The sequence below is a fragment of the Coloeus monedula genome (genome assembly GCF_965178545.1).
Source record: "Coloeus monedula genome assembly, chromosome: 7".
Taxonomy (NCBI): Eukaryota; Metazoa; Chordata; class Aves; order Passeriformes; family Corvidae; genus Coloeus; species Coloeus monedula.
The window spans coordinates 31,030,509-31,055,926 of record NC_138787.1 but is presented as its reverse complement, the minus strand read 5'-3'; the positions used below and the strand labels follow the sequence as shown (position 1 = coordinate 31,055,926).

General features: G+C 44.4%; 1 protein-coding gene across 2 annotated transcripts in view; it reads left to right on the top strand.

Moving 5' to 3' along the window:
- Positions 1-25,019, top strand: part of LOC309575229 (uncharacterized protein) — a gene marked incomplete at its 5' end in the record, with an annotated part of 52,073 nt that extends 27,054 nt beyond the window's left edge. For both annotated transcript variants that reach the window (XM_082285547.1, XM_082285546.1), the window contains 11 exons: positions 290-1,660; positions 4,210-4,329; positions 5,938-6,032; positions 6,851-6,909; positions 7,364-7,524; positions 9,259-9,393; positions 14,107-14,149; positions 14,252-14,289; positions 14,796-14,883; positions 16,416-16,590; positions 18,289-25,019. In XM_082285547.1, coding sequence (XP_082141673.1) covers positions 290-1,660; positions 4,210-4,329; positions 5,938-6,032; positions 6,851-6,909; positions 7,364-7,524; positions 9,259-9,393; positions 14,107-14,149; positions 14,252-14,289; positions 14,796-14,883; positions 16,416-16,590; positions 18,289-18,438 — 2,435 coding nt within the window. In that variant the 3' untranslated portion in view covers positions 18,439-25,019. The remainder of the gene's footprint in view (positions 1-289; positions 1,661-4,209; positions 4,330-5,937; positions 6,033-6,850; positions 6,910-7,363; positions 7,525-9,258; positions 9,394-14,106; positions 14,150-14,251; positions 14,290-14,795; positions 14,884-16,415; positions 16,591-18,288) is intronic.
- Positions 25,020-25,418: the final 399 nt, after the last annotated feature.

Sequence of the window (25,418 nt, the reverse complement as noted above, 5' to 3'; positions counted from 1 at the left end):
GTTAAGAGCTCGATCACTTTAGGAAAGCAATATGTTAAGAACAGTGATTTGGAAACCTGCACGTTTCATGGGACTTTTGTGTCTGTCAGGGTTCACCATTTTAGAATCAATTAAGGAGTGCGTAAGACTCCTAATCCCATACCCATGCTTGAATGGTGCTTGAAATTTTTAGAAAAGCATGGACAGGTTCACAGACAAGAACATCTTATTTAGCAAGCGGTTTTAATGTGACATCAAAATACTTTCAAATTACTCTGTCTTTCTAATATTTTTTGTTCTTTTACTCCAGACTCTTCAGGTAGCCATCAGCCAGTCAGTAGCATCGATGCTGAGAAAAGGACCTCGGTTTCTCACACAGATGGCACATACATTTCAACCACATACACCAGAGGAGGTGAAAGGACCCTTCTGTCTATCTCCAACAGCAGCACCTCTGCTGACTCCTCAGAAAGTTCCACCTTTTTTTCTGAAATTTCCAACCCTTTTGATGCATCAAAATCATCTGTGGCTCATGACAGGCAGACCAATGCATCAAACAGTAGCAGTTTTGTTGAACCATCTACGGAGCCATTGCTGGTGCACCCTTCCAAACTGTCGACTTCTACAGACAGCATAGAAAACACAACTCACTTCAACACTGACACCGAATTGTTGGCCACTGACAGATCGTCTCTCTCTTCATCAGCATTTCCCGCCTCTTCCTCACTGTCATCCCTGCAGCACTCACTGTCATCAACACCACCACCAACTCGTCTGTTTACACTGTCAGAACCACCTGAGCTACGCTCGCCCTCTGTGATGGCATCTTCACCCCCTCTGCAGGCTTTGTCATCCTCCTTGCCCACTTCCACCTTGCCCTCCCCATCTTATTCATTAACGTCTTTATTGCCTGTGTTTTCATCACCCTCATCCATCTCGCAGTCCAGCGACAGTGACCAAGCAAGCACCACTGTGGTTACGAATGTGGTCACGACTGTGGTCAGGCAGCTGCCCTCCACAGCTGCCACAGCTGGAAGCTCACCCAGAGAGACCAACAAGCCCAATGTCACACACCAGCCCCAAAACAGCACCGCCTTCACCCCCACCAGGTCACCTCTCCCTACAGCACCCATGGAGCTGCTTGGTGGACGCATCGTGTCCGTGTCCGCCCCCGTGACAGTAACAGAGACTGTCTTGCCTGGAGATGCCACCACCCAAGGGGACAGCTTTGGGAAGGCAACACCACAGCTCACCACGGCCAGTGTTGCTCCACGGGTTGGTCCAACAGATGCACCCCTTAGTCCTTCACCAAGTGCAACAAATCACAGCAACATTGTCCCCACAGTGGCAGTGACCACGGTGAAACCTCCTGTGCTGACAACGCCGGCCAGTCGCCGGCCCACCCCAGGTGAGGCCAGCACTGTGAAAGACCACAGGGCTCAGACACCCACTGCCACTAAGCACGGGTATACCACTGGTAAAAGCACAGAAGCTATGGATCCCGCCCCTGCAAAGCCTGGCAAAGTCACTGAGGAAAACATCCCTGTTACAAGTCCTTCTGAAGCCCCTCCAACAACCAAGACCACTGTGAGCATTGCAACTACTTTGGCTGCTACCAAACCAACCAATGTTCCTCCGCTGAGCAGCACGGTCGGGCTGAGGACGTCACCTCCAGCAACAGGTAATGTGTACAATGGCTCTCACCAGTGGTGGGGCCAGGAACAAGCAGGGCAGGAATGCCTGGGTCCCACTTTAAGAGTTTTCAAAGACATGTGTGTGCATGTATGTATGACAAGTCTGCTGTCAGCAGAGTTTGAGGGTAACAACTCTGTCTCCATGCTGTTTTTTTAAGCTAAGCGTTTAGCAATCATGTTGAATGGCTGAAATAAGGGTGAGCGCTTTGGTGAACATTTATGATAGAAAGGTTTAGCTGAAATTTGACAGTTTCAAGAAAATAAAGCTGATTGGCCTTCCAGGTAAGCACAGGATGCACTTTGTATTTGTTGATAGGTTAACGATAATAATTGATAATGATTGATATCTATCTTATTAATGAGAAAATACAGTTGGCTAGCAGTTGGTATTTGTGTTGAAACTGCTTCTCATATTGCAACCTATGGTTGTTTTCTCCCCACCTCACTAAACATTGATCTTCTGCTTAGGGGCCTGATGCTTCTCTGGGTAGGCTATGTACCATAGTCTTACTGAGTGTGTTGTTACAGTAATTTATTACCACTGCCAGTCTCCTTATCTTCTCAAGTAAATACATTTGGTGAAGTCTTAAATGAAAGGGAATTGACTTTGTGTTTCTAGTTCAGAGCCTGGCCATCATGCTGCTGAAGGATACTGTGTGCGCTAAAGGCATTAATCTCAGTGAAATATTGGCAATAATATATACTCCATCCAATAATTAAGTATTTAAAGGTTACTTCTAAGGCTGATTGGTTTTAATTACAGCTTCATGCAAAAAAAATTACTTTCCTGAAATGAATTTTTTTTAATTGAAAAATTAAGACAATGAATCCTTTTTAGCAACTGATTCACACTTTTGCCAAATTACTCTTTCCTTTGAAAACTGAGATTTGCCGTTTATCAGAATGCAAAAGATCCTTCTGCTGTCTTGGACATGGTGCTTTGTACATGGGCAATCACTGCCCTGAGAGAAGCTGCCCTGGTCTCTGCTGTACAGAGCACAAACTGAAGGATGGCAAAGTGAAAGCCATGGTTTTAAATCACATCCACTCATTTCTAGATTAGAGTCACCAAATCTCCTTCTCGCTTGATGCTGAGGTAGCTGTGCCAGGCTAGTCCAGGCATGAGATTGCATCAAGTGGTGTGTCCCAGTGCAGAGGTTGGCTGTGGTGCTGTGGGGTATTGCGGTGACACCAGAAATGCACACACGGGTTTGGCTCTTGTGCTTCGTGCTTTAACCACAGAGCCTTTCTGTCATGGTATCCCGCAGTGGTAGGGAGGAGAAGAGAGATCCAGCAGGCAGGAATTGTGCAGCAAGATTCCTTTATTTAATTACTTTACAACTCTTTTATAGACTTTTTTCTTCATAGTCTAATTGGTCAAAGGATCAGCCACCCCTTGGGGTGATTGGCTAAAATCCTAAAACATCCATTGTCAAAATATTTTCCTACTGTACCATAAATAAAGCTTTGCAAGGTTGCAGGTGTTCATAGCTTATAGAACTCTGCTAATATCTTCCGTGAGAGAGAAAAATATCTCATGGGACTGGAAAGAAGCAAGAGAAGTTCTTGCTAGCAGCATATTTTATCCACACCTGTCCTTCCTGCCTCTGCTGCAGTGCTCAGCAGCAGCCACAAGATAGGTACAAGTGGTGTGTAAGATGTCTTGCTGGTCTTGTAGAGCCTTATCACTGACACGTCCACAGCCCTGCTTATGGTCTGCCCTTGTGGGCGTGTGTGATGTGTGTTTGTGCTCATGTAAGTTGTACACACACCAAAAGGAGCTTTTTTGACCTTTTTTTTTTTTTTTTTGAGAGGAAATATTGGATATATCCTTCAGAATTTGCAGTTTGAGTTGTGCAATCTATGAAGCATCTGAGATTACAGTCCTTAATCCCCAGAGACACTGTATATCACAGCAGTGTCTGCTCCCCAAGCCCTTGCTCACCCAGCAGGAAGGGCACTGTGAGTGGTGGCACAGGTATCACTGCTGCAACCATCCCCAGGCTGGCATGGGAGGAGCTCTGGGAAAGGAGGTGATTGCAGCCTCCACCATTTCTGGGTAATCCCCAAACCAGATCAGTGCTCAAGCACTACCTTTGGAGCACAGAAACAGGGCTTGGATGAAAAGGGCAGGATTTTGGTGAAGCAGCCCATGCTCACATGTCTAACTTGGGCTGTTGAGGTTCCTTCTTTGGTCTTTTCATCCATAAACTGTTGGGTTGTTTGCCTTTGGAAAGAACCCTGAGATCTTCTGATGAGCAGTGCTGTAGCTAAGTTGGATGTTCATATTTACATGGATCCATGCTAGACCCCAAGGGCTTTTGAATGCATATTCAAGTGGTTTATATTTATTCTTTCAGCTCCTACAGAATAATTAGGAGCAGGATAAATAATAAGTGCAAATGATGCAATGAAGCATCTGATAATGCTCAAGGAGTCACAGATGGGGAGCCAGTTAATCTCTTTTAGCCCAACAGTTGATGATTTTTATGATTCTGTAACTGTAGCCTGTTTTGGGGTTTTTTTGCTTTTGTAGAGGTGGATAAATGTCTTTCCAACCCTTGTCCTGCGCTGGCCACCTGCAACAACACCCATGGCTCCTACATCTGTCAGTGTCCTCTTGGATATGAGCTGGAAAAAGGAAAGTGCAATTTAGGTAAGAAAACAAAAGTGAAAAACCAGGGATGGAAATAATTATCTTTAATCTTCTAAAATAAATTGACTTAGGCTCAAACTAGTTCAGGAGCTTAATGTTTCTCCCAACCACCACTTTTATCGGAGCCTTTTAGTGTTTATACAAGTGTGGTGTCTAATGCCTGTCATGTTGGGCTGCCTGGGGAGCAGGCAGAGAGGTCTGAGTACTTCTTAAAAATGCAGCAATGGAGTGGTGGGCTCAGGCTTGTTAGTAAGGACAGATGTGCCCCTTCTGTTCCTGATGTGTTTTACAACTCCCAAAAAGCATTCAGCAGCTTATCAACCCTGCAAACTCCAGTGAGGGCACTTGGCTTGGGAGAAATGAGTGGGGCTATTGTGTAACCTGGCTTCAGTGGGATCAGCCATGTGTGGAAAGCTAAGCAGCCATGAAAGTCTTTGTAAGATCAAGGTCTTGTTTCATACCTTTAGCATTTTTTGGGCAGTTATTATCTGGAACTCGGGTTCTGACCCCTTCCTTTCTATTAGAGGACTCTCAGTCTTAAGGATTTACAATATTCCATTGTAAAGGGGAATTTGTTTTCATAGATTTTCTTCTGACCCTTAATCAACGAGGTTTAGAGACATGGAAATTTTGCTAAGGAAGCATGGGTGAGGTGTCCCTGAAGAGTGTTTTGAAACATTTCTTCAAGTTGGAATGTGTCAGCTTCTAATTTAGAGGCTTGTTTTGACTATGCCTTGAACTGGGGTATGGGCAGATTATATAAATACTGTGAAGGTGATTCTCATCATAATTTTTGTCCAGAGTTGTTACATTAGAGATGTCTGATATACAGTTTGTGCTGAAGATAGGCTCAATGGATGGGAAAAAAATGGGAAAGAATTGGAGACTTTATAACGTTATCTGCAACTGTATTTGTTTTTCTGGTGGAACATAAAGCTGGAGCTCTGAGTTCTTATTTCCACTGCGTATCTCATGACACTTAATACAAGATTTAGGGGTATTATCTCTGCAAGTCTGGACAACTCAGATTATTGCATTCTGCTGCTGTGAATCAAATATGAATCTAAGCACAGAAAAATGCATCTTTTGGACCTCTCTTCAAATGTCATTGCTCATTCTCTCCAGCAGTTTGAAAAATGAAAATGTCCTTTCTACAGTGCTTTATTTTGACTTGCTTATTTGATTTCATTCCATTGCAGGGAGGGGTGAGAGATTTGACATGTTTACCCCAAATCATCATAAGTAGCTTTGGTACCTGACAATGTCTTATTACTACATTTGCCCATCTCCCTCTGTGTTGAGGGATCTATTTAAGATAGTCTGTGTTTCTATATGAAATGTATGAACACTGAAGTGAAATGCTGTCTGTTCAGCAGCACTGAGCTCTGGAATTTGACTGGGACTGTGGGAACATTGCAGCAACCCTTGGGATAAAACCCAAGGCTGTGACTTTGCTTTATTGGGGCAGTGAAGCTCAGACCTGAGTTTTCTGTATGCCTTGTAAAGGGATATTTTATGCAAACAACCTCTCATGTAAGGCAGATGAAAGCACATCTACACGTGGCACAGAGCTGTGTTCCAACTAACTTGTCTTACTCTCCTTTTTAGTGAGAATATTTATTGGCCAGGTTCTGCTGAAACTTAATATCACTCATGGGAAGTATGCAGAGCTCTTCCACATTGAGAGGGAGATCCTGGAGATGGTGAGTGTCCTTGCTGGGACTTCAGCAATGATGATGGGACAAGTCCCCTTCACTCCTCTTATGACTGTCACATTTCCCAGCCATTCATTTGTAGCCATGTGGCTCTCGGTCAGTTGAGAGCCAGTGCTGGATGGGCTGTTGGCTTCCCCATAGGCTGTGCCATCAATTGCTCCAAAAAGACCCATGGGCTGGGGATAGGTATGTCTCTGTGCAGTTTTTATCCAGATCACTGCATGCATGAGTTCATCCTGTTAGTGTTCCTGGGCTGGCTGCACTTTATTCCAAATCTTTGGAGTAGGTGATTTGGAGATGCTATCAAAGGAGGGAGGTGCTGGGTGGAGTCACTGTGATTGCTGCTTGTACAGCTTGTGATGAGGAGTAAGTACAAACAACTGCACAGATCCAGGGTCAGGGAGGCTCCTTGGAAGATCTGCAGTCTCCAAGGGGGTTGCTTTGAGGTCAGCCTTGCATGGGGCTCTCTCCCTGCCGGCATCTGGCTCATCCCTGACCTTTGTGATCATTACACAGCAGGGCCACAGGCAGATGCTCATGTCAAAATCCCCAGGTCTTTGTTCTTGTCCAAGGCTGTGCAGTGGTGATTTTGTCCATTCCTTACTGGCAACAGGGCAGTGCATCTCTCTTATAGAGCAGATGAACCCCTGGGATGCTCAGAGTGCCCTTGGTCTCAGCAGGCATCTCTGGGAAACACAGGGGATGGTGTCAATGACCCAGGAGCACTGTCCTGTGCTACATCCCATGGGGCTGCCTCCCTCCATCATCCCCTGGGGCACTAACCTCTGCTCTCTCCTTCCTTGCAGCTCAATGCATCGTTGTCAGGCTTGCCAGGATACCACCACTCCACAGTTAAGGCAAGCAGGTAAGGCTAAGGCTACCAGGGGAAGAATGAGAAACTTGAGCATTTGGGATCTTCAACTTGAGATCCACACTCTTCATTTTGAGTCAGTGCTGGGCTTGATACAATCTGGCCTGGCAGTGGTACAGGGCATGAGGAATGCCTGACCAGCTTGCCTCCCTCACCTGGTACTCTCTTCCTGATCTGAGCAGCTTGGAGATGGGCTGCCCAGGAGGGATTTATGGCTGGTTCCAAAGTGAGCTACCAGCATCCCTTCCAGCTCCATATTCTCCTCTCTCTGTATTGGTTAGTCCTGGTTTTAAAGTCTGTTACAGTGCAGGGCTCTTTCAGTGTGCATGTAGTGCTGTGTCCGGGATAAGCATCACTCGTGTTAATAACAGTCCTGTGTATGAGGTGCTAATGATGACATCAGACTGACCCATGATACTCAGGGCTGTTTTGTTTTGTTTTTTGTTAGGGAGGCATATTTTGTGCATGTTTCAGTGCAATCCACGTTCTCTTTAGCATCCAACGTGACTTTCTACGATGTTATCAGCAGTGTGAAAAGCTACATTTGGGCTTGCAAATCCCCCACTGAAGCCTGCCAGTTCATCTCCAGCCTGAAATCACTCCACAGAGGTAAATAGCATCTGGAGGGCCTGTGGCAGGAGGGGAAAGGGATGTTTTATTTGGCTTCTTTTATAACAGGGGGAGAACGTTTTGCCGTTTGGAAAAAACCCTCTGAATCTTTTTATCTTACTTAAATGGGAGTCATCTTAAGAACCTCAAAGTACAAAAGGGATGCAGATACCGAGCCTTATCTTTGCCACATGTGTGAGAAATCTGCCTCTCTGTGAAAATATTGCACAGCACAGGGTTAGAGGCCTTGTGGGGCAGCCTTTCATCTCTGGGATGTGACACCAGGCCCAGCCAGATCAAAAACCCATAAGTCTTAATTCCACACACACAGCTGGGAGCCAGGAAAATGGTGTGAAAGCCAAGAGACAAAACCCCGCCAGTGGACTCGATTAGAGCTGCTGGAGGCTGCACGGTGAGCTCTGCTCTCCTGCCTGCCCAGTTTCAGTGTTGCAGGTTGTAAAATGGTTCACAATGAAGACCTTTCGAGTTCTGTACTGAATCCTCTCTCTGCTAGAGGGGAATGTGGATACAGCACAGAAAGGTGTGGAGAAGAACACCAGTGTTGTGCATGACCTTCTCCAGGTGGACCCCAATGCTGTGCCCTGGCATCTCCCAGTTCTCACTTCCTGAGGGAGCAATAGAGGACATTTAGCTGTGAGAGGTACCTCAGGATCCTTGAAAGAGTTTCCTGCAGGGAAACTGCTGCATGTGGAGTTTTGTGACTTTTGGCTTCAAGGCTTTCAAGGTTTGGCCTTGAGGAGGATGAAGGGCAACGCTTAGCCCAGGTTTAGTGGGAAAGCCCTGGTATCATTTTGGCAGAGTATGCATGCAGATGAGAAGTTTAGTGTGTGCTTTTATTGCAATGTGCTGTATTTTAAAGCCACACTCTGGCCAGGGATTGCATAAAATTATTTGGTAAGCCTGCTCGGATTATACCTACCCATTACCTCTGAGACAATGCTTCTGTAAAGTCAATTTCTAACCTGAAATAAGCAGAATAAGAAACAAATTATATTCTTGTGTAAGTACCTAAAAAAAAGATATCAGATTAAAAAAAAATTGATCTAGCAAGGAGAGGTTTGTAAAAGGAGAGTGCCACACAAGTGACATATTTTCCATAAAATCCGATTTCCCACGAATATTTATTCATTCCATTTAGTCTGACCTCCCAGTAAAAAAAGTAAATTTGATGTCACAATTTCCATAATTTATCCACAGTTTTGCTGAATGCTCATTGTAACAAGTCTGACTTTCTAAATTAAAACACTGCTTCAAAGTAATGTAAATGAAAGTACAATTTTTTTGTTAGAAAAATGAAAAAATCCAGTGCTTGATGCTGAAATGGAAAAGAATTGGTTTGGTCTGAGCAAAATGTTTCGCTTGATATAAACTTAAAAATTGATTTATTGAACTGTGTCAGGGAATGAATGTGTTTGAGCTCGAGCCAAACCAGATTTCTCTTTTTCATTTCCCCTTCTGCTTCTGAACTGAAACATTTATTATTCACCCCCTCTATTTGCCTGTACAAGTGAAGGTAGATACACAAGAAATGGTGACATAGGGTAATGTTGACTCTCTCCTAATGGAACAAATATTACTAAAAAAAAAAAAAATAAGAGATTAAAGCAGCACATCAGCGGAGTGGGATGCCCAGGGAAAGCAAATGTGCATAATGATAATGTTGGGTTCAGCAAGAACCATGCTGATGTTGGCCACCTCTTTCCAATCCAACAGTTGGCAGCTTGTGCAGACAGAAAGACCCTGAATGTGACAAGGAAACTTCAGAATGCACCGACTTTGACGGAGTTGCGCTCTGCCAGTGCAAAAATGGGTACTTCAAATACAACAAGATGGACCACTCCTGCAGAGGTATTGCACTTTATGTGGTGTATTTTGCCTGAACTTTCCTTAAAGTTTTTGTCCAGTGGAAATGAGTGTGTGTATGTAGTGCTGTGCATGCAAACCCCTCAATATTATGAATAAATATTAGCAGCTCAAGCTTCTTTTATTTAGTTAGGGGGCTTTTCAGCAGACACTGAAGATACAGTCTCTCTCTAGGAATAATATTATCTCTTTCTGGAGCATGCTGTGAGTCACAGTGATGGAGGAGAGGGAGAAGGGGGCCTGGCTGCTTTGGGCTCCAGTTCAGTGGCACAGAGCAGAGATGACGTGTGTCTCTGCCTGTTTTGATTCTGTCTGAACTCTCAGCGAACTTAGGGGAAGTGCTTTAAACTCACAAGCTTATATTAATACATCATCAGTATTTTAAAAATTTGTATCTGAAAGTGATTATGAATTTATTTTTCAGCTGGCTTCCAAATAGAAATTTTAAGCTTAAAGATTGCATTATTTTTCAGCTACTCCTGAGATCAACAAATCTGGTTTTGCTGCATTTTAAACAAAGTCTTTGCATGCCAGCGTTCAAATGACTTCTGTAGGATCAGGGTGTCCATTCCCTAGTTTGTGGTTGCTGTAGGCCTTCTTAAGAAATGCAGTTTTCTGATGACATATCAATAACAATTGCAGTGGTGGTTATATATTGCTTCTGGCACTGCCTGCTGGGTTGCTCTTCAAATAGGAGGAGATGTTTTGTCGGTTCCAAATCTGAGAGTGAGAAAAATGTGCCTGGAAATAACTCATGTGCTACAGACTCTGGGAGGGACAGCTCAGAGATGGGCATCTCTGCAGGCCGGGTCAGGGTCCTGCCTCTCCTGCACTCTGTGGCTCCTTTGTGTCAAAACCTTTCCCTTTGTGTTTTCCTTCCTTCCCCCCATCTTGTATGTTGGAGGAAGGATTTATTTTGGGAAATATTTCTTTTGGGAAAAACCAACCCTAGAGAGTCAGAGATAGGCTTATGTAGTGAGTGAGGAGCTGAGCTGAAACTTGGGGAGGTTTTTACCCAATTCTTGTTCCATCACGGACAGTGGGGACCTAGCGGAAGTTACTTCATTTGTCTTGTTCATGTCTCTTGTCAAGCAGTGAAGATAAATAGCTGAAAGGCTGTGAGGCACTTGGATGTGATGGTTGCAGAGGGCTAAGAGATACAAGATCATGTACATGTGATTACTCCATACTTATGAAACTTGTTTGCTGTGGAAAATATAAAAACCTTATCTGTAAAGAGTGCAGCCTCAATTGCACCTTCATCTCACTGCTGTCAGTAGGCAACATCTTATTGGTCAGATTGAGAGTATCTGAGGGACAGGGTTGATGTGGGATTTAGGCTGTAGTGCAGAGGCATGAGGGCAGCACTGACTGCATGGTGCCACTCTGACAAGGTACGAGATTTTCATTATCACTTGTGCTCATCTGGGCAAGCCAGGTGGTTGGGATTTTTGAAGGCTTTTCCAAAAGCCAAGCTATGGTCCCCATTTGATATTCAGGGCTATTTTGCTGATAAATATAGCATACAATATACCAGCCTCTTTGAAAATCACTGCCCTCTCTGTGCCTAAACAGGAACCGAGGTCTCGTGAGCATCCGACCCTCATTGTGGGTTGTGAAAATGGGGTGTAGTAGCTCCAATTATAGTATTTGCAAAGAGGGAAATGGCTATTGTGCTGCCCTGTCCGGTCTCCCCCGTGGGAAGGCTGGGAGAATTGGCTGCCCTGACCCACAGTGTTTGTTCTGTCCTCCTTATAGCATCTGTCCTCGGGGACATGCTTGGAAAAGTATGGACCAGGGAAGGGTTGGGTCTGGGAGCCACAGGAGTTCCAACATGTTGGCCATGGTACCTCTTGCTGTGCTGTTCAGTGTCTCTGGGTTGCTGCTGATTTTCAAACTTCTCAGTAGCTTCAGGGCTATTTCAGTAACAGAGCAACAAACCTGATGTGCCAGCTTTTCAAGGGCATGCTATTTTTACTAGAACAGAGTGTTTCTGGAATGAAGCAAGGAGCAGCAAAGCAGGTTTCCAAAGAGACCCCTGAGTGTCTTTTGGGAAGGCAAAGGCAAAGGAATCCTAGGTTGAAGAACACAACTTGATAGCTTTGCTTGGCCCCTGACACTTATGCCTTTCCTCTGTTCCCTGCTTGTGTTTGAAATCTTGCCAAGTGAGTGTGACAGTGAGAGCTCTCCTGGGAATGTGTTCAAAGGAACAGGAAAGATGCCAAAGGAGAAAGCAAAGTGGCAGGAAAAGACACGGTGAGGAGAGGAAAATACATAAGCACCAAGTTTTTAAGTGAGACAGAGAAAAGCATATTCAGGATCTTGCTTTTCCTCTTTACTGCTCCTATATCCTCTTGACCTGAGAGCTGTGTGCCAGCGAGGTCCCAGGGCTGCTCCTGCCCATGGCACAGCTCCAGCTTTGAAACTGCTCAAGGTGTATGTGCCCACACACATTATTGGGCTAGGGCTGGGCTTAGGGTGGGCTCCAGCACCCACCTGCCTGCTTCTGCAGGCCTTCCCAACGTGCAGGCAGTGGACTGGGGCTGGGACTGGGGCTGGGATACACGGGGCTGCTGTGCTCATTAGAGAAGGCAACCCCAGTGAGCTGTGAGGTGATGCCTCTGTTCCACTGCACTTTTTGTTACTGCCTGATCCTGTGGTTCACTCTGGCAGAACATTCACTCCATAATGTTTTCAGTCTGCTTTTGTTAGCAAGTGAAAGGAGCAACCCATCCAATCTCCTTTTGCTAATGCCTCAGTGAGATGAATGAGCCAGGCAAGGATCCTTTGGGATTTACTATCCTTGCCCTGGCTGTTGGTTGACTGAGGCTCTTAACTCTTTCACAGTTACCTCTGGTCTCTTTCTTTACTTCAAAAACATCATCTTAGGGGGAGAAAAATATATCCAGCACAAAAAGCATCACAGTGAGGTGCAGCAGGGGGGCTGTGTAATGAGCTTTACCCTCCTGATCCCCAGCTCTGGAGTGAGGGAGGTGGTGAAGGAGTAGTGGGGTTATATAGGGCAGAGAAAGGTGTGCAAGACCAGGTATCGTGGACATCAGCCCCACCATCATTGTTGGTGCAAGTTGCTACAGCAAGTCTGTGTCTACAGGCACAGAAGTGATGTGAGTGCAGCACTTTTCTGTGTCCACACATCCTGAGGATGTGAGGCAGGCAGAAGATGGGAAATTTTATTATACCTGGGCTTGCAACATCTATTTCTGGGAGCCAGAACTCAAAAGGGTCAAAGAGAACCTGTGAGCGTTCAGAAAAAAAGCTGCAATAATTAGGGAGACTCAAAGATCTCAGTGGCCTTGGCTTTATTAAAGATAAAGGAATGATTTGGGGGTGGTGAGGAGAAACCTGATCACATAACCTTTTCCAATCTAATAAGCAAACATTCAAAGTCTGGAATTTGACACTGGGGCAATTCAGACCAGAAGGAAGGTGAGTGTTTTTAATGGCTGAGGAAAATTAACTTTGTGAGCATCTGACCCAGGGCTGTGGTTTATTGTCTGTCACTGAAAATACTAATATCAGTCTTGGGTGTTTCTCTAGAATGTAGTTCCAGTCCAACTATTTGATTTGAAACTGGAATTAAATTCAGGGAAATTCAGTGACAGCACACAGTGTTTGAGGAGGGAAAAAATCCATGAGCATTTTTGTTTTCATTTAACAATTCCCTGTGTAATGTGCTACAGGGGTTTCCCAGGCTCTTGGACGATGTCTTGCAGACCCCCAAGGGCTGCTGCCTGTGCTGGCCCTGGCTTGTCCCTCTGCCCAAGGTGACTCTGTCTGTATCACTCCTGCCCAGGCCTTTGAGTGACCACCTTTGCTGCCTCTGTGAAAGGCAGCAGATCTGCAAGAGCTCTGGTGGGGCTATTGCTGTGAAAAGCAGTGATCTTATCAGTAATTTGAACCTTGTGTGTGTCCAGCGTATCATCCCCTTTGCTGTTCATCAGAAGGGTAGTATAATTTCCTCAGATAATTTAGGATAGCTGTCCGTAAGCATGGAAATTATTTTTATTTTGAAGTAATGGTTTCAGTTTTTCACCAATATTTTGCACATAGCAGTTTTCTGGATTATTTAGACCTCATAAATTCAATTTCTATTGTATAGTAAAATATTATTTAGCTGCAAATTTGAAAGATCAGAAAAGAAGGTGACACAAAAAAACCCCAACCCATTAGCATACCACTTTGGGTTACGTATGTGTTTGCATAACATCTTGTTGCAATACTAACATTTAAAAGTAATTAATAACATCCACCAATGCTAAAGTAGCATAGTTCCAATGGGCTTTCAAAATGAAAACTGGAGGCCTTTGCAGATTTTTTACATTGCTATTTTGTGTGAAGCACTACAAACGTGCAGTGAGTTTTCATCTGGGCAAGAAGAAGCTCTGCTGGGAATTCCATTGCCAGCTGCCCTCCCTGTGCCAGGCTCTGGGCTGGCTCTGCCTGGAAGCCCTGAAACGGCTCCCTTAAAGCCAGCGGGAGGTGAATTTAAGTGGGAGATGTTTTGCCTAAACCAGAGGACATCCAGCATCCCATCAAAGCGCATCGCGTTCCTGCTGTGCAGCCGCGGTGCGGTCGGGCCCCTGGGGCGGTGTAGGTGAGGCTGCCGTGGGAAGCGCCGGTGGGAAATCCCTCCCCGCTCCACTACGCGGTGCTCACGGCCCTTCTCTCTGTTTTCAGCCTGTGAAGATGGATATAAGCTGGAAAACGAGACCTGTGTGAGGTATGGTGACTGTTCTGCCCTCCTCCTACCCCACCATCCTTGCTCTGGTGACCTGTCGGCACAACTGAGCCGCTGAAACTCCCTGTTGTTCTCTGTTCCCAGCTGCCCCTTTGGCTTGGGTGGATTCAACTGTGGAAACCGTGAGTACCAAATTTCATTTCTTTTATTTTCCACAGTGTCAGAAATGGGACATTTGAAACATGCAATTGCAAGTGATTGTCTCTAAAATGCAGTAGGTACACGTTACTTTTGTCGGTGTTTATTGTTTATTCATTTTATGTTGCAAGTCATTTTGGGACCTTCTTTGACAAAATTGACGTAATTTGACAAAATTTCCGTAACTAAACGAAGGAAAGATCATCTTCTTTCCCTATATAGTCTGTCAGGATAGCACATATAGTGGGCACTCTCGAAGCAAGATATTTGAAGGTGAATCCATGAAATACCGTTTGAATCATTCTGATCTATCAGCGAAGGGAATCTATTCCCTAGGGAAACAAGAACTTGTTTCTATTTCACTTGAAAATTTAAGGCAATATTGCTTACAGAGGGGGGGAAGGTGGGAACTAAACAGTTAATCCCTTTGCATGGGGACTGTGGATATGTTACACTGGGGTTTCTGAGTCTCTGTCTCTCCCGTCTGTAGCGTACCAGCTCATCACGGTGGTGATTGCAGCTGCAGGAGGGGGACTGCTGCTGATCATGGGCATAGCACTGATTGTCACCTGCTGCCGGTAGGTACCGCTGCCAGGCCCGGCTCATCCAGGGTATCCTCCCAGTGGATTACACTCAGAGCTTCACATATGAACTCTGAAGGACTAAAACATACAATAGCCAAGGACCAAAACATAGGTGAAAACATAAGCTAAGCAAGTGGGTTAATCAGAGATACTGAAGTATCACATTTTGCTTTCATTTCTGGCATATATATTTTTTTCCCCCAGCAGCCAGGCTTAACAACTGAATTGGGTGTCTTTTAAAGATACATCTGGGAATCATGTCCTCTAAGGATGGAGAGGCAGAGTGAGTCCTTCCCATGCAGAGCTGTAAGGCTCGGAAGCCAGGAAGCAGACTCCAAAAGTGCAAGCTAATTAGAAAGGAGAAGTTTAGGCAACAGGAGAGGTTACTTGGCATTGCTCAAGGGGTGTTTGAGTGTATATAACGCTATTTTTTGGGTTGGACTTGATGATCTTAGAGGTCTCTGCCAACTTGGTGATTTTGTGGTTTTCAATTACCTTTTTGGACAAGTCCTGCATGTGCTCTCACTCTGTGTCTCTCTCCCTCTCTCTCACACACACACATCCCTAGTTCCCATACCAGTAGGTGGCTTTGGACAAGATGTGCTTGCCTAGGAAGTTGTTTTGTGATTTATGTAATCTGAAAAGGGATGTCTTGCAGTAACACCCTCTCCCCACCATTCCAGTCCGCAAATCTAGGATTTCAAAGCTCTCTGATAAAGCTGGCAACTGGATTTGTCAGTAATATAGACATAGCAGTGGCTTGGTGGGCACAGTGGCATGCCCCTGTTACCCAGTATTTTGAGCCAGAGGGATGCCAGCAAACCCCAGCCAGGAAATGAGGTGGCCAGTATGACTCCAGGCCCCACACTGCAGATCTCCACAGGGATGGACTGATCTTCTCATGAGTCCTGGCCTTTGGCAGCTTATGTGACTTCCTGGAGGATACTCTGCTTTGAACTGGAAGTGTCACCAAAGTCTACTCATACAACATTATAGTCCTGGAAGGACATTTTGTGTCACTCAGGCCAGCTCCTTGCAGGTCTTCCTTCTTAGGAACTAACATAGTGCCTGCAAGTGCTATAATTAATAGCATGGGGGCTCCTATACTTCCCCCCCCTTAATTTCCATGAGTTTTTCACTGGCTTAGATGAACATGCATGTTTTTAAGAGACAAGGGGCATAGCTGGAACAAGCTGGAACAGGAGGGATTCAAACTGAATGTAGGGAAAAATTCTTTCACCAAGAGAATGGTAAGGCACTGGAATAGGTTGCTCAGGGAGGTTGCTATCTCTGTCTATGGAGATTTCAAATCCCACCAGATAATGCCCTGAGTTGCATGATCTGATTTCATATCTGACTTGGATTCAAAGCAGAAGATTGGACTATAGTCCTTCTGAAATGATCCTCATTCCCAGTTAAGATTCATAACATCAAGTAATGATCTCTCCTGAGATCATGTCAGAAGTGTATACAAGGTAGTAGGATAAGTTGTAAGTTTTCACTTTCCCTCATTGTTTTATAAACAGGAAGAATAAAAATGACATAAGTAAACTGATTTTCAAGAGTGGGGATTTCCAGATGTCACCTTATGCTGAATACCCGAAGAATCCCCGGACACAGGAGTGGGGCAGAGAGACCATCGAGATGCAGGAGAATGGAAGCACCAAGAACCTGTTGCAGATGACAGATGTGTATTATTCGGTATCTATCCATAGTTTAACTTCTAAACCTTTGTGCCTCACACAGGAAAGAGATATTCCTTTTTTTTATGGAAGAGCAGATCCCTTTCCTGCAAGATAAAAGGGCAAAGCAAATCTCTTCCTTAGACAGCAAGACAGCAGGAGTCCTATGGGCTCTAGCTATTAGCTGTGGTGAATATCACAGACATGTCATTAGAGAGAATGCTTAGGAAATGTCTAGGAATGTTTTGGAAAAAATGCCCAAAAAGTCCAATGCTAGAGTAGAGATGGACAGTTAAAGTTTCTGGACAGACTGCTAGGGTTCCCTGTAGGTAATTTTCTCCTGTCTACCCTCCCTGATGAAGTGGAAGGTTGAAACCTTTAGCTGGGGAACTTAGCCCCAAAACAGGAAGATGCTGGTCACTGAGGACCCCTCTTTTCTTCCATTCCTTCCCTCTCTAGGGTACATAAGGAGCATCCCTTCAGCTCTGAGGGAATAAGGGGTGATAGGCTGTGTAGGGCACAGAAAGACAGAAGCACAAGACTTTGTCATGGCTGGTACCATCTGCTAATGTCTGTATCCAGAGCTGTGGTGCTGCTGTATCATCTGTCACTCATTTTCAGCAACATATAGTCTTAAGGTCTGTGTGGGTTACTCATGTGAGTGAAGGTTGCAGGATTTCACCCAAATCACACATTCTGGACTCCTTGCTTTCCAGAGCAGAGAACAGAGAGCATTACTATTTTCTTGGCTTATATTTTAAGTTTTCCAGTAAGCAAATTTACTGGGTTCTACAGCATGGAGGCAAATAATCTTCCTTCATGCTTCAACTAAGAATGAGATATTTGAAAATGAAAATGCATTTCCTATTTTTTTTTTAAGGCTCTTATTATGCTAGAGAGGGAAACATTTTAGCAAGCAGTAGGTGATGAGGGCTTTGAATGGCTCTGCTCTGTAACAGATCAGACCAAGTGGCTTCATGTTATTCACTGGGTGAAAGGATTGTACAGTCTTGATCTTGGACATCAATGTTCCTCCATCAAGTGTCCCCAGGAGATTTACTTAGTTACAAGGAGGGAAGAGAAAGGAAGGTCAGATTGTCTTGTATTTGACATGTAATTCAAGGGCCTGTGTTGGGAGAGGAGGTACCTATGGGAAATGGGGAGAGAAGTGCTCCCAGGTAATACTCAAAGCAGGAGACTAACTCTGATTTTCTAGAATTGTTTCCTTTAAGGATGTGTACCGGTTTGGCCAAATTTAGAAATATATCCTCTGAGAGAAGGCACAACCACCCCTCCCCCACCAGGTTCGGGAAAAAAAAATTCTGGGCATAGGCAGTGATATGGGATACACATCATAACGTCACTCCAAGACAGGATGGCATGGGACGATATCCTTTTCATGAGAGTTGTTTCAATACCTGAGCTCAGCAGTAGGTTGTTTTTTTTTAAATTAAAAATTAACTGTGTACCTAGTCTGCACTTGATAGTTAGGTAAACTTCACGTCTGTTCATTGGCCAGATGTCAAAATTAGATTTCATCATAACAATCCCTTTGGGCAATACAGCAAAGATCATCCTAGATTATTAGATCATTAGAGATCACATTGTTCCTTCTAGCTACTGAACTAACAGCAAGGAAATGTGGTAAGGCTGTGCCTGAAGGAGGATTTGAGTGTGTGAATAAGACCCTTTTTATTTAATTTTTTTGCTAATACAGCCAACTGGACTGAGAAATCCTGAACTGGAAAGAAATGGACTTTATCCTCCCTACACTGGTTTGCCTGGATCTCGACATTCATGCATCTACCCTGGACAATACAATCCATCCTTCATTAGTGATGAAACCAGAAGAAGAGACTATTTTTAGCAGAGAGTGGGGAGGGAGTGGAAGATTGACACAGTTGTGTGGCCCTTAATCCCCAGGTACAATCTGTCTCCTGGGTAGTTCAGGCCACATCAATCTTACTCTTCCCATTTAATAGGAAGGACTTTGAACTTCATGCAGAGCATTGCTGCCCTGAGGGACGGTCACAGTTGCTGAGCATCAGAGAGGAGGAGGAAGAGGAGGGAATGGCTCAAGAAGCACATCACTAAAAAGCCCAGAGGGAAGCTGACACATGTACTCCATATTCGTTCTTCACTCTTCGCGCTACATGGCAAGCACGGATCAGTACAGGCAGATGAACTGTGCCCAGCACTCTGCATTGAATACCACTAGGGAGTGTCTTGTTTACAGATCTCACTTACTGTTGACTGTGCTTGTCTTCCTAGCCAGCCTTCATGCAAAGATTCACTGTGTGACTGCTTTTGGTAGGGCAGGTTTGCCCACTCCCTTTTACATCGCTGCATTGCTGTCTGCTCCCTGCCTGACAGGGAAGCTGGCTTGTCTTCTGGCCCTCACCTTCTTATTGGTAAAAGTTCTCCAGATGTCTGGGTCCTTGCTGAAGCCCAGTGTCTGGCAATATTGGCTGAATTAATGGACTGATTGTCTCCAAGGAGTGCGGGAAGGTTAGTCACACCACTGCAATTTTAACTGAAAAGAGGCACTGTTGTGCTGCTTTGCAAACCTTCTGTATCTAGAGAATGTTGTTTTGTCAAGTGGTGTTGTTCAGAAGTGATGCCACTACATGCCATCATGGTGCATCCATATGGGATCCTTTGGGGCTCTGTTTCCCTGCAAGGATTTAAATGCCTGTGGAAACAGCAATACAATATTAAATAATTAATCACAGGGAAGAAAAAGATGAGCTGTGAATTCAGAATGCTCTTTATGAGGAATCTGTGAAGGAGCAATAATGCTGTAGCCTTGGCTGGGCAGAGGAACCTGAATTCTGGGCACTGAAGGTGGAACATTGTGTTTTCAAAACTTCACAGTCCACCTTGAGCTCTGAAGGAGCTGTGGAGGCTTTCAGTGCATTGCAAAAAGAGGGCTCACTGCAGTCAGTTGCATTTAAGGAAGTGAAAAACATGATGCTTGCAATCCTAGCATAGCAAAGATCACTTATATTGAAGTGTTTTTCTTTCTTCCATCCTGGTTTCGAGTGATTCAGACCAGGCAAGTTTCCTCAACCAGGTGTGTTCGTTCATATTAGCAGAAGCTGAAGAATGTAAGTTACTGCATTTCTCACCATAGTTCAGATGGAAACTCATGGACTGTATTCTGACCTAAACTGGGTGTTGAAAGAGATTTACTAATCACAGAACCCTAGAACGGGTTGGGTTGGAAGGGATTTTACAGATCATCTTGTTCAAACCCCTCTGCCATAAGTGGGGACACTTTCCACTAGACCAGGTTACTTGAAGCCCCATCCAAGCTGGCTTTGAACACTTGCAAGGATTGGCTAACTTCTCTGGGCAATCTGTTTCAGTGCCTCACCACTCTCATAATGAAGAATTTCTTCCTTATAACTAATCTAAATCTACCTTCTTCGCTTTAAAATAATTTTCCCTTGTCTTATCCCTATATGCCCTTGTAAAAAGTCCCTCTCCAGCTTTCCTATAGGCCTCTTTAATTACTGGAAAGTGCTCTAAGGTCTCCCTGGAGCCTACTCTTCTCCAGGCTGAACAGCCCCAACTTTCTCAGACTGTGTTCATAGGAGAGGTGCTCCGGCCTCTGCTCATCTTTGTGGCCTCCTCTGGACTTGTTTCTTCTTATGGGAATGCTGAACACAGCACTGCAGGTGGGAACTCAGGAGGGCAGAGCAGGGGGAGAGAATCCCCTCCCCACACTGGTTCTGGTGCAGCCCAGGACACAATTGGCTCTCTGGGCTGTGAGAGCACATTGCTGGGTCATGCTGAGCTTCTTGTCAACCAACACCCCAAGTCCTTCTCCTCAGGGCTACTTTCTATTCTCCAACAGCCCACATTTGTGCTTGGGATTGCCCTGACTCATGCAGGAAATAAAATGAAATATGCAGGAAATATAATGAAATATAATGAAGTATATTTACCGCTTATCTTTACTGCACTGTTAATCTGAGTCACCCAAACCTTGTTTAGATACAAGGTCCAGATTCAGTTTCTCCTCTTGAATGTGGCTGTGCTTTTAATTCAAGATGGCTGCTTGTATGAGGATAACGAATAGCACAATTCCTTAGTCACTAACCCACCATATCTGCAGTGTGTACATAAGCTGATATTCCCTTCTTCCCCACCATGCTTTAAAAGGCACAGTGCCTACAAGTAAGTTCATTAGGTAGCTCGGCTTGCTGAAGCACTGAGGATCACAGGGTGCATCCCCGAAGTGCCTAACCCCATGTAAGGGCAGCAGTTCAGATGCTCATGTGTTGTGTGGCTGCTCACTGGAGGCAAACCTGGGGTGATGATGAGGACCCCCCCATCAGGGAGCAGGTACTTGCATCCTACAGATGGTGTGAGTTCCCAGATCCTCTCACAGCTCTTTAAAGGCTGTTGTGTTCCCAGAGGTCAGTAACAGGTACTCAGAGGAAAGGGAGATAGCAACAGGCAATTATTGCTGTGTTGGCCTAGAGGTTTCTGGTTCCTGCTCAGAGTTGCTTCTAATACTGCCTGGGGCAGTATTCTTTGCACTTACATGAACTTTTGGTGACAATGTATGCAGCTTCATGCCTGCCTGATCCATAATCAGCCTTGCAGCTGGTAGTACATAGCTGATCTCAGCCACAGGGGAAAAGAAATGGATGCTTATGGGAAGCACAGCTGCCTGAGGAAAAGGAAAGCTCTACTTACAGTATCCAAAATATTATAACAGGTAAAGCACAAGAATTAGCTGTTCCCTGCCACAGTGATCAGAGTTTGCAGTCCACAAATGAGGTTCTTCTCCGTTTTGTTAGCAGCTGATCTCTTAATTGCACAGGATTCATTGGCTGATGAGAACTAAGGAATTTTCTGTGCTGTGGGATCCTTCAGACAGGAGATTGGCAGGGTTGTTTCTGTGTGGGTGAGTTGCCTCTGTTTTTGAGAGTGCCCAGGACAGAAAGGTCTGCCTTTGCCATGGTATGGAGCAGAGTTGTGTCTTTGTTACAAAAAAAAAAAAAAAAAAAAAGAGGAAGTTGCAATTCATGCTAAATCTAAATCCAAAGCCTACAGACAAGCACTGGACTTTGTCCCTTTTTAATAAAGCACCTTGTGATAAAGGAGGTGTCCCAGAAATTACGACAATCCTGTGATATAAGCATGTGCCAGCATTTCCTCAGATAGGGAAGCATTTAGGCCCATGCTTACAGGCAAAGATGTTTAATTGCTTGGTTAGTTCAAAAACTAGGAGATGAACCTCTATGTGTCAAGTACAAAGGACAAAGTGTGACATACCAACTCAAAACTGCAGATCAGTCCTTCTGTACAAAGAGTACATGAACAAAACTTTTGGTCTATATCTCCCAGCACATTGCAAATTGCAAGGGATTTGAGTGTAATTGAGATAAGACTATTTCTAATTGAGAGCACAAAAAAGTTTGCAAGTAATTAATTTTAATATCTTAATGGTCTTCAAATTCTTCTTAAAGTATATCTGGGGAGAAAGTCTCAATAAATCCAGCAAGGTTTTTTGAGTGAGGACTGCAAAACTTGGACTTTTCTGAAACAGAGAGTGTTATTGCACTGAAATTTTCTCTCTGCCATAGGAGGTAAACACTGGGGCATTTCTTTTGAGGGTTTATCCATTGCAGCCTAACCTTCTATTTAGCTTGGGTGAGAAAGGAGTCACAGAGCCAATGCACAGTCCACAGCAGGAGGAGGAAGAGGGTCTCTCCTGACCTGCCACACCTTCTCTGGGCATCCTAGGAGGCCCTGCCCAGCAGGCAAGAGAGGGTTTAGGCAGGAGGAGTCAGCAGCCAGATGAGTGCAGGTGCTTTCCCCTACAGTGATCCAGGAAGCTTTTGTGAAAGTGACAGAGGCAGCCTGGGGGAATTCAGCCCCTGGCTCTCCACCAGCCCAGCTGCAACATGTGCTGCAGTGCTTCTGTCTTCAGCTAGGCACCACCCGCTCCCAGCTCTGCCAGGACAGAAGGGGTGGGTGCAGTGCACTGTGTTGTGCCACAGTTTATGGTTATTTTACTGCAGGTGTTCACTGCCTCACCCCAGCAGTATGGACTCGCCCAGCCACAGCAGGGATGTGGCCTGTCTCAGTGCAGGTTGTCTCTGTGTACAGTTGTCACCAGGATCCTCTCTGTGTGTGCTGTAAACAAAGCACCTTCTGGCAGTGCAGTGGGGCTTGTTACTCCTCTTGGGTATAAAAAAGCTCTCTGTGTCCTCAAGCCCACTTTCAAAATCAGATGCTTCTCTGTTCACTACCTAACTCCCTGTAGGATGTCTAAATACATGCAGCTTATTTCTCATCTCTCTTTTAGATTACTTCTAGCTACCCCAAATTAAAATTTTTGAGCACACTGGATGTTTTTCACAAGGGGAATCACTCTCCACTATCCAAGAGAATAAGAGGGAAGTGGTATGTCTTTCGTATGGAAGATGCAAGTGGTTCAGCCAGCTGTGGGGAAAGGAAGAAAAACTACACCAACACTGCTCATAAATCTGCTATTGCTCCTGGCTTCTGTGGAAAGTGAGGGGAGCAGTCAGCAAGGGCCCATGGGCAGTTGTGTGGGTGTATTTTTAATTAAAGTTGGGAAAAAGATGCTAATTCTGTTGCTTGACAGGAAAAGTTGTGAGAGGCATGTGTTTGCTGCTATGGTGCTCTGCCAATTACACTGACAAAACCCCTTACCCACAAAAATACCCTTGACAGTCAACATAGGAGAGGCAGTTCCAGTGAACTGATCAGCAAAATGCAGACTTGAGGGATTTTTCAAAAGGCATCTTGAACATACCGTCTTCCTTTGTCCTGCCGCTTGCCCTGGCCAGTCCTTCCAGCTGCACTGGGAAAATCAGGGTAGTTTTTTCGTACTGTTGGAACCTCACAGCACTGAATTGGGTTACAAGTGGAAAAAGAAGGCCAGGTTGATGCCCTTGTGCCCCACATTGAAAGCGTTAGGTTTTATAGCGGCAATGAATCTCATTGCTCTTGTGGCATTTCCCAGAAGACCCACTGGCACAGTCATGTACGGAGTTACTGCTCGTGAACAGCCTTATCAAAGTTATCTGCCTCTCCACTGAAGGGTAGTAAAAGGCTTTAAAAATAACAATAAATTGCAGTTAGAGAGAGGTATTTGTCACTGTGAAATTGTTTGTGCCGATACTTGTACAGGTTGTTTGCTGGGACCTGAGTGAGCACAGAGCGGGTTTGGACACTGCTGCAGATAGACCAAGTGCTTTCCCGAGACTTGTCTCTGATGCTGGTCAATGGCCATATCCATTCCAAATCCAGCTGGACTTTTCATTCCCTCATAGTAATCTTTAGCTTTCTTCCTTAAATTAACAAGAACAGATGCATTTTAGTTAAATGCTCTTCCTATACTGACTAATGTTTTTTCCTCTTTACACACAAAGGATGTAATCCAGCATCCATTACAGTGACTGGGGTAACTCTCCCATGGACTGTAACGAAGTTTTCTTTTCAGGCCTGAATTACTCCACCACCAGGGTCATTTGCATGTAGCACATACTTTCCCATGGCTCTGTGTGCCTATTTCTGTGATACTGTTCCTGCCTTTCTGTGTTGTGTCTATTTTTTTTTTTTAAAGCATACTTGTTACTGTAGCAGGACCTGTATTATGTGAGAATGAACAAAACAGCTTCAAGGTCTGAAACAGCTTCCTGGGAAGAGAATGAATGTGAATTTTGTGTAGTTCTTTTACTGGTCAGCCAGCCTGTTTCCTATCGTGTAATATCTAGGGATGTGGAGATGCTTCCTGCAGTCACACGTATCAGCTGCTCTGCAGATCACTCCTACTTGTCCCTTTAGAAATGAAACATGATCTCCTAGATCCTAGAAGGGGTACGTCCTATGTGCTTGTAAGAGTTTGGGACCTTTTCAGTGTGAATTTAGTTCTTCATTCCCTTGAACTGTGGAAATTGAAAAGCAGGAGAGAAATCCATGAAGGGGTAAGAAATACCAAAATAAAAAAAAATAAAAAAAAGAAGAATATGCTTACTTATTTTGTAGAAGTGTGACTTCAGTACTGTGAGGTCATGTGTGGGATGACATCTCTTCTGTGTCTAGTCTGTGTTGCATAATATCCTTGTTGAGGGAACACCTAGAGAGGGTACCTGATGTTCCTCCAAAGTGGTATTTAAATGCTAAATCACTCAGTCTCTGTTTCAGTGAAATGCTAGAAGGGATGGGAGTCTTACTTGGGTTAATGACTGCAACAGGCAGCCCCCAGGTCTGCAAAATCCTGTATGGAAAAGTCCTGTGGAATACAGTAAACACTGATCACTTCTCTTGAATACGGCTACAGAACTCACTGGACATAAAAAGTCTCCAATAAAATCTGCTAGGATGGGTTTACTTTAAAGAAAAAAATACAAAAAAGCATCAACAGAATAAATACTTACTACCTTCCTTTTTAAAAAGAAATTTTGTTAAGCTTAGTTATTTGCTTTAAACCCCATTAAATTTTACAGGACTTTCTCCTAGCCGAAGGTCAAACTTGGTGTGTAAAATCATAATGATTTATTTGAGCAGCTTTCACAATTGCAGTAGTAAAGCTCACCTTTTGTGACCTCTCTTTCAAAAGGTAAATTTTCAGCATTTGTTTGTGGTTCTTTACAACCTGAATGTAGACCTGCTTTATGTTCTTGACATTGCTTCTTTTGCTTCCCTCTATCTCTGAATGTTTGCTTCCAAGTCTCTGAGGTTCTGAGGATGTTTTCCAAACCAGTATTATTTAAAGTTGTATCATATTTTCAGCCTCCACTAATTATACAGTACTGTAGTAGCAAAATATAATTTTTAAGGATTGGATTATTTTTATAC